Raw genomic sequence first — 9,472 nt, forward strand, 5'->3', positions numbered from 1 at the left:
ATTTGATATATAGACTGGAAAAAAAAACCCTTTATCCATCTAATCATGAAATTGCCAAATCATTAGTCCATATGACAAAATATCAAATGCCATCTAAGCAAAACCTTTTGCAAAAAAAGGGGGAATCATCATTCAGGGTCCCACATCCCAATTATAATCAACTCACGATAGCTTAAATAAACAAAAATTTAACAAACATGCTATCGGCATCAATATTTAGTCATGCCATCAAATTTAGATTAATATTTTTTCAGTGAACGATCTCACAATCTCCTCCCTTAGATATCGACTCTTCAAGAAAAAAGCTGCTACAGTTAGACTAAAACAATACTAAAAGGGCAACCTGACCAGAAAAAAAAAAAAAATATGAGACACGAAACAGGGTAAGATTGTGGGCTCCACGGAAAAGTGTCGTACATAGATAATAAAAGGATAATGTGGTCATGTGGATCTCGTATTCCGAGGAACGCACTACGGCGCATGTTAGTAAATTGACATGAAAGTAAAGTAGGATTTTTTTCCCACTGTTCCATTTAGTCTCAGAAAATTAATATTCTCTTTTCTGGTACTGTAGCATCAGTGCAGTACAAGAAAAAAGTTACTCAGAACGAGTTCTCCATGCCATAATAGACAGACGGGTCTCTTTCTCTCTCTCTCTTTGCTCGAAGAAACTAGGAACAACAATGACTTTTATCTGAGAGCTGCATGCCCAAGATAGTGGAAATCACAAGAAGTGAACTCCAAAATCAAAATTTGGAAAGAATTTCCTCCATTAAAGGCTGAAAGAGGAGAATCAAAGGAAGGGCTTCTTAAATCTTCTATGCTGTAAGTTTTTCCTTAATCTGTCTCAAACAAACTTGGGTTTCCTTTTTAAGTTTTCATCTGTGGGTGTTGATACTTTTACTGGGTGGCTGTTCTCTCTCTGTTTTAATTCTGGTTGTCTGTTCAAGGGATTATGTGATTTTTGTTTGAATTCTTTTGCTTTTGATTTCTTTGGTCGATGATTCAGTGGGTTTAGTAGGTTGAGATATATATATATATATATATAGTGTTTTTGTTTCGATTTCCTGGGTTTAGATATGCATCTTTCTGGGTTTCCCTTTTCCCAGATAGTGTATTTTCCTGTTGGGTTTTCTGGATCTCTCTGGTTTTACGGTACCAAGAAATTGTATACGGGCTGCATTTCACTTTCCTTTTATGTTTTGAGAGGTGAGTCCTGTATTTTTTTCATATTTTTATTTATGGAGGGCTCTATGGCTGACAGATATTGAAACTGGTTCTTAGTGCTTTTCACTTCTTTATTATTTATTATTTTTATTTCTGGACAAGGAGCTGGTTTCTCAGTTTAAATCGAGGGCCCTTAATTGCATCTGTGTTCGGTTTGCAACTAGGGTACTGTTATTTTTCTTCTCTCTTTCCCTCTGTCTTATCTGGGTCAATGTTTTGGTTGGTTAGTTTTTTTATTGGTTATAAGAAAAAAGTTTGACTAAATTGAGTAGTGCATTTCTACTTGCATGGCTAGTTGAGTCTTAGACTCACTTCTGTTTTTCTTGGTTTTGTTAATTGAGATCTGTTTTCTAAATGTATTTCAAAATTTCTTTGTTGGTCATTAGTTCTTATGGCTTCTTCAAATTTTCTGACTCTTCTTTGTGATTTTATAATGTCATATGCAGTTTTCTATCGACCATGTGGGTTCTGTATGTTTCCCTGAACTAGAAATTCTTTTGAGATTGTTCTTTTGTCAGCTTACATGGATGAGAAAGGTCGTTTGGGTATTAGGAATTGGGATTTCTCAGAGCAATCCCCAGGTGTGAATACAGTGCTGAAACCTGTTTCTGGTGTTCCGTTACCTGGTGGTACTGCCGAATACCAAGCTGCCTTCTTGAAGATGGGAACATATTCTAATAGAAATTCAATGATCTCTGAAGCTAATGCAGAAGCATCATCTATGGACTATACGGGGCATTGGGTCCATCAAAGAAACTTCTTACCTTCCACAAAAGCCAGTTCAAGTCCACTGCAGGCAATCCCATTAAATGCAGAAATGACTGTTCCAACAGATGGGCCTACACACAATGGGGGGGTTGGTACTAAGTCTTCAAAGATTAGGAAACAACAGCCATCTTCGAAGAAGCCTAATCATGTTGCTACCAAGGCTTTGAGGCCGAAGCAACCAAAAAAGAAGAATCCTGACTCTGCAAAAAGAAAATCCAATCCTGTGTCTACTGCCAAACGTGAGAAGAAAAATGTAGATGTTGTCAGCGGTGAAGCTGCATTTGATTTTTCCCGGTTACCTGCTCCTGTTTGCTCTTGCACTGGCATCACACGGCAGTGCTACAGATGGGGTGCTGGTGGATGGCAATCATCCTGTTGTACTACAAGCATATCTGAATACCCTTTACCCATGAGTTCCTCAAGGCCTGGAGCACGCATGGCTGGGAGAAAAATGAGCAGTGGTGCATATTCAAAGCTTCTTCAGAAACTTGCTGCTGAAGGACATGACTTCTCTCACCCAATTGACCTGAAAACCCATTGGGCTAAACATGGTACAAATAAATTCGTTACTATCAAGTAGAGATTTCATAAGTCAGTGGTTCCAAAATTTCAGTTGCCCAATTGTAGAATTCACTTGTTCTCCTTCTAAATGTGGTTCTTGCTGTTTGTTAGAGACTTTCCATCAAACGGTTTGTAAAGATCGTATGTAGTCATAATGTAGGACCTGTCCTAGGTTATTCTGTCCTGAAACTCGTTCGTTTCCTAACTATTTAAAAGTACATACTACTTTACATCCGGCATATATGGGTTTTCGTCCAATTATGCTCGTATGAAATCCTGTCTCTTAGGGATCTTCAGTTCAATAGTTAATATGTTTGCTTCTTTACTTATTAGAGAAGCATTATATTTACCGTTTTCTTCATTATTTATTATTTCTGACTTCTTGTTGTTGCCTTTATTATTCCTGTTACTGCTCTGAACACACATGGATTTGATGATATTGCGTCTAATCTGTATTGCTTATAAAATATATCATCTTCGTCTATCCAATCTCACTTTCTCTTACTTTAACAGTAAGTTCCTGGTTCAACAAGAAGTTGTTGCTTTGTATGACAGTTCTGTTTGATACTACCATGGAATATGTAGCATATCATTAATCTATGTGTAACATGCATAAGAAAACAAAAGTATTAGATGTTGAACCAGTGTACCAGGCTTTCACTCACCGTATGATTTTACATACATGCAATCTTGAAGATGCACACAACAGAGAACTTTATTTCTATTCTGCAGAGTTCTAGATCAAGCTTATTATCTATTCTTCTTCCTTGTCTCTTAGCTATTGCTCTTCAATTCAGAGGCTTTGGGCATGTATTTATATTGTCACCTTTTCTCTTTTAGGTGCTTGGTCTCTATTAGTATTGTTTTGAGTTCTGGTTGTGTTGATGATGGATGTCTTAGAATTTTTTTTAGTTGATGACAGAAGTATGATTAAAAAATTATTATTAACTTCATAGGATATAATGGGGAAAACCATTCTCTCTAGTATGTTACGTACAAAGGTATAGATCATACGTGTTTCTGTAAATGATGTCTCTTCTTACCATAGTTGTTATGGCGTCTAGGTGACCCAAGGGGTTGGAGGGGGCCTGGATGCAAGGGGACACCAACAAGGTGACCAAGGCACTTGGATGCCTGGGCGTAGGTGACACCTTGACTATTATGGTTTTTACCAAATGGTCAATCCTCACTCTGCTGAAAAGAACTCCATACCACAACTTTCCAATTTTAACTGTTCTAATGAAAAAGAAGAAGGGTTATTAGATAGATAATAGAAGTCGACTAACAAGGCGGAGAAGAGGAAAAATTTGTTTTGCTTCTGCCCTTTTGGTAAGAGAAAGTATGGTCTATTCTTAAGGGGGTCTGTTCATGGGAACGTTATAAGAAATTTATCAAGGAAAAACCAAGGTTTAAGATCTCGCTAATCCAAAAAAGAGATCTGGCGAGATCTCATTGAGATCATGTATTTTTTCGCAGTCGTCTCAGTGGTTGGTCTCGGTGGCCATATGATCTTTATAATCCTGGAAACTAGGTATTTACCCTATTTTGGGACTTCTAAACACAATGAAAACATCAGTTTTTTAAAAAATCAAACTTAAAATGGTACTTTGACTTCGTACCCTATGTAAGTAGTCTCCGACTCTTCGGACCCTAGGCTAGTAGGCTTTATTCCACAATCCACATTTCACAATCAACTCATGACACACCATAATCATAAGATTTTAAAAGGCATCATAGCATATTACTTAATTGAGTAACAATTAACATTGATGGCTGATGAGTCACATTAACCTACATTGAAATTTTGAAATGACATAAGATAAGCTACATAACAACATAAGGTCAGTATGCATCATTTATTTTAAACAGAAAAATAAAAACATAAAAAGAATTTAAAACAAAATTTTATTTCCCTCAATGAATCCATAGATCAGTGATATGCATCACATATAAAAAAAACCAATGTAAACCAACAAGTATTGATGATGTTTCCATGAAAAAATGGGTTTGAGATTTTTTTTTTTTTTTTTTTAATCTAAACTAGTTCTTGAGAAGAAAAATAACTCCAAATGTAGATGATGAGGTAATATTCTCTACTCTTTAAGCTTCAATGGGTGTAGGGAATGGAGATCCTCAAGGAAAAGCACCAAAATTCTTGCTCCTTAGTGTTTTATTTCCAAAAAGGTAGAGAGACAGGAGAGATCTTGGTGAGATTTGGTGAGATGTCGACGAGATCTTGTCATTTTTATACTTCGCCTATGATCTCAATTCTTGTCTCGCTAAATTAAAAAAAGAGATCTCAGCGAGATCTTGAACCATGGGAAAAACAAGGTAGCTGCATAAGCTTGTAGATACAGTGGGATTCCAAGAATCGGGTTTTGGGGAATACTAAATACTGGTTGAGCATAGCAGATCCTGGATATGAAACATGAAAATAATGAATCAGAGTTAGAAACTTATGTTATTCGACAAATAAAAAGGAGATATTTATTAAGGAGCTTTTTTTTTAGTCATTTTTTTGCAACTTAAATGGAGTTTTGACAACTTTTTGACAAGCTTAAAACTGGAAACTCAAACATAAAGCGAGAAATAAATGCTCTCTCTAAGTTTTAAAATGGAATATGAGAAGTAAGGATTTTACTGACAGTGATATTATTATCCAGCTGATTGGGCTCTTGAGTTTCTGGCGTTGGAGAAACCCACCAAATGGACATAGCTTTTAGGCCTATCGATCACATTTATTACTGTAGTTATTAGTTTTAGTAGTACAATAGCCAATTTTTGTTTTCTGCTTGGATGAATTGTTGGCTAGTTGTAAATAAGTCTTACCTATGCAATAATAATTAGTATTATTCTTTAGATACATATAATATAAAAATGATAAATCATGTAATTAAGTAGTTTTGAAATAATTGTATTTAATCCCTCTATCCGCATATGTGTGCATTAAAAATGATATAAATACAAATAAAAGGTATTTCAAAAAGAAAAAATTATTGTATGGTACTACATTAAGTTAAAAATTTTGCAAAATAGTTGACTAATTTAAATGAAAAATGCAACTCTAAATGCGTAAGATGTGTATTTATTTAGTTTCTTCCTTCATTTAGAACCATATGCAAATCCATCAAGGAGCCAACTTGATGCAGTGGCATTTTTGGGGCTCAACCAGCATAACCTGATCTGGAAACCTAGACCAACGCAAAACTCAACCCAAGTGGGTTTTTGGTCCAGTAAGAGTGTAGGGCTTTATTTAGTGTTTGGGGATATTTTTTGTGATTGCATTTTATTTTATTTTAGAGTTGGATAGACGTGGGAGATTAGATTGAGTTGTTAGTCTCCTTGTTAGATTCAATGGTAGTTGATAGCATCTATACATACTTTGTAACCCAACAATGTAATATTTGAATGATTCAAAGAAGTTATTCGTGTTTTCTGTGGCGTGTTGGGAGAGCATGCTGGCTGGTGCAATCCCAAGTTTGAAAAACCCTATTTGGGTTCTCAATGGGCCATAGTTGTCAAGGCGTTGCGATGCAAATTCATCACCAAACTGGGCTTGTTTGTTTAGGAATAAGTCTAGGGTTTGGCTATATACATGATGGTCCTTTGATACCATGGGTTTTCAATGTAATAGGCCACTTTATGGATGTGTAATTTGGGTATAGCTTAGGCATATGGGTTTAGTCAAGTAAGAGTCTTTATTTTCTTATTTTAATTGTTATGAAGTACTTTAGTTAGTCTAGATTAGGAGTCTATAAGTCCAGTCTTGTTTTGAATCCTATGTTTTTTGTTATTTCAGTATCCTAGTCAGTTTAGTTTTCCCAATTAGTTAAGGATTGGGTTAGGCCTTTCTTTTTTAGTGTCTAGGCCTTATTTTAGAGTTTTTTATTTAAGTAAGGGGGGAAAGCATTGTACACAAATTTGGTAGACAAAGTTGCTGCTTTTGCTGCTCTCTTCTCTATTAAAGAATCCCTTGTGTTTGATCAAGGAATCCTGGTGTTTGATCTAATCAAACCACCTTGCGATGTGAAGCATGGGTGTTATTTTTCTGTTGCTCCTATTAGTCCATCGTCATCTTTCATCCATTACCAAGTAGGTACTGTTCTTAATTTTATTCAACTAGAGCCCTAGTTTCTAGAAGGTTGGATGCATGGTGTTTTTTTTGGATTAAGCAATTCAGCCATCTGATTGAACTCAAACTTTGATCAGACCTTCAGCCATCTGATTGAACTCAAACTCAATCTTAAGTTTGGAGAGCGATTCAAATCTGGGCCCTTTCTGACGGATGGATCTTGAAATATTTGCATAATATGAGTTCTGCCCTTCCGTTCTTAAGATCTGAAAAAAAGTTACTGTTTGTGTTCCAAAAGTTACTGTTCTATGTTCGTTTTCTGATTCAATTTCATTACTTAAGATCAGAGATCGAGTGGTCTTGATCACCCTAATTTCTCAACCCTAGTTTAGGGCTGAAAATTACCGTTGACCTTCCATGGTACTTTTTTTCCCCTCTCCATAGTTGCTGTTTTATTTCACTTCTAATTCCTGTTAATTGCATCTGAACTATTCTTTAGGTATAGATCCTTGTCAATTGGCTACTATTTTGATCATTTCATTTATAGTACTACATTACGTTACCTACATCCTCGCTTCCTTTGCTGGTGGCAGAATTGTAATTAATCAGAATTAGAATGGGTACTTGGTATGCAAAAGAAGGGACATAAATGGTTTAGGAATTATTGAGTGGGGGTAGATTTGGAACAAACAAAGTTAAAGGGACAAAATAGAATAACCTTAGAAGGGGAGGGCAAAAGAGGAACTCAAGTTTAAATGATAAATCATGAAGAGGGGGGGGGTTGTCTCCTACCTCCAGCTGAAACAGGAGGCGGACAACAGGGATTGTTCTCAAAGAAGAGAAGTCCTACGTATGAATCCTAATCGAATTAAAATTTCAGGGCATGATTCCTACAAGACCCTCTTGAACCCAGTTCATTAACACCCGAAAGAACAACCTAGGATTTAATTTCAAGCAGATGAAACTATACTTGGCGGAACAAAGAATATCAGATTGAAACTCCACATCCCTTGTAAATATTAGATGGCAGATTCCATCCACCAAGTCGCCCCTACGTTAGGCATTAGCACAACAAATCTGTGGTTGAAAGGATCAAGGTCAGAGAGATTGATCTGAGTAGGTGTATTGGTAGTGTCGTTATAACTAACTGGCAAAAACAAAAAGTATGGCACGAATAAGAAAAGAATGGAAGAAGAGAAGGAAGGTCAAGGCCTCAGGGAAGAGAGAGGGGGCAAAGCACACAACCACAACCACATAGGCTTCAACCAGACCAAACTCACATTTTCATTCTCAAGTCTGAAATCCATCCTAGATACAAGCTATATAAAAGAAGAAAACCCAACTAACAAAGGAAACATATTTAACTAGGAAACAAGCTCAAATAAGGAAAATGGAAAATAATTCTAATCTCCCACATGACCTACCCAAATAAAAAATAACATGATTACCCCAATAAAAATACTAAATATCCTACTAGAACTAGACCACAAAACTCAATTGGATCCGGTTCATCTCGATGTAGATGGCTAAACTGGTCAAGCTAGTTCAACCACGAATCTGCATCAAGTCCCCCGGTATTGAGGAAAACTCGACCTTGAGTTTTCTATAGCGGCAGAATCAGCACCACTAAATCGACATCCATCCTTGACCATGTGAAGTCATCAATGCAACCACGATCGGTATGAAATTCACGACACGCAGTTCATTGTTGAAGAAGCAACTTGTAAATTTAAAATCAATTGATTCACTCAAGAGATCAACCGGTTTATTCTCCTCTATTAATTGATCTTTAATGACCAACGTTGCCATGTCGTCCCCCGTCCATTGGTGGCTCGTCTTCTATCTTTTCCACCATTTGCTCAACAACTAAGATCAATTTGCGGAAGGAAGAGTCTGTACGATCAGACGTGACCAACAATTGGTTCTTGAATTCCTTGCATTGTCGTTGAGTCTCTCTGAGTTTCTCTTTCTTATGTTGGAGTCGTTGTTGGATATCCAACAAGAGGGTTGGATCCATCGGCCAGCTTTGCTCTGATCCAAATTGGTGTGATCCTAGGTTCGAAAAACCCTATATTGGTTTGCTGTGGGTCCACACTAATGTGTAATAACCAATACTGGGAAGAATGTCAAAACTGTAAATATATCAAAGGTACCAACGGGCTGGTGTCAGAATTGTAATTAACCAGAATTAGAATGGGTACTTGGTATGTAAAAGAAGGGACACAAAAGGGTTTAGGAATTATTGAGTAGGGGTAGATGTGGAACAAACAAAATTAAGGGACTAAACAGAATAACCTTAGTAAGATAGGGTAAAAGAGGAACTCAATTTTAAATGACAAATAGTGAAGAGCATAGTTGTCATGGCGTCAAATCGATCCAAGGCGGTGGAGGGGTGGCTAATTGATTTGGCGATAAATCGCCCATTATGGCGTTGCCATGGCGGTCAAATCTCCCATGTTTCTTTTTTATTTTTCCTATTTTCTATAGTTATTTAGTGTATTACTTTTTTATTTCCCCAAATTTCTAAGAAAAAATATAGTAGTCATTAGAATGTAGACAATAGACAAGTATTTTAATCCATCCAAATCAAAAGATAAAGACATTGCTGAGAAATAACAGAAAATGATTCCTTCCATCCTACATCAATAATTACACAAGACCACATTGAATTGACAAGTGGGGGAAAAAAGATGCACACAGGCCAACAAGACATTATTATAAATTTGTAAAAACATTTATATGAACCAACACATATCATAGATTCATAGGAAACATTGTTAAAATATGTTGCAACAGAATAGAACTAGAAATTTATATGAACCAACATATATCATTAGATTACAA

At 36.3% G+C, this 9,472-nt stretch overlaps 1 protein-coding gene across 2 annotated transcripts; it reads left to right on the plus strand.

Moving 5' to 3' along the window:
- Nucleotides 1-582: 582 nt before the first annotated feature.
- LOC122080720 (protein BASIC PENTACYSTEINE7-like) lies at nt 583-2,795 on the plus strand. Of its 2 annotated transcripts, none has more exons than XM_042647536.1 (2): nt 583-825; nt 1,746-2,795. In XM_042647536.1, exon 2 carries the CDS (start codon nt 1,751-1,753, stop codon nt 2,573-2,575), a length of 825 nt encoding a protein of 274 aa, XP_042503470.1. In that variant the 5' UTR covers nt 583-825; nt 1,746-1,750; the 3' UTR covers nt 2,576-2,795. The 2 variants fall into 2 exon arrangements, with proteins under 2 accessions (XP_042503470.1, XP_042503469.1); XM_042647535.1 differs by having other exon boundaries at nt 584-825; nt 1,674-2,795.
- Nucleotides 2,796-9,472: the final 6,677 nt, after the last annotated feature.

The sequence above is a fragment of the Macadamia integrifolia genome, chromosome 6 (assembly GCF_013358625.1).
Source record: "Macadamia integrifolia cultivar HAES 741 chromosome 6, SCU_Mint_v3, whole genome shotgun sequence".
NCBI classification, from domain to species: Eukaryota; Viridiplantae; Streptophyta; class Magnoliopsida; order Proteales; family Proteaceae; genus Macadamia; species Macadamia integrifolia.

Bases quoted from the DNA above. Each gene is read 5' to 3' on its own strand.
- LOC122080720 (XM_042647536.1), top strand. From the start codon at position 1,751: ATGGATGAGAAAGGTCGTTTGGGTATTAGGAATTGGGATTTCTCAGAG.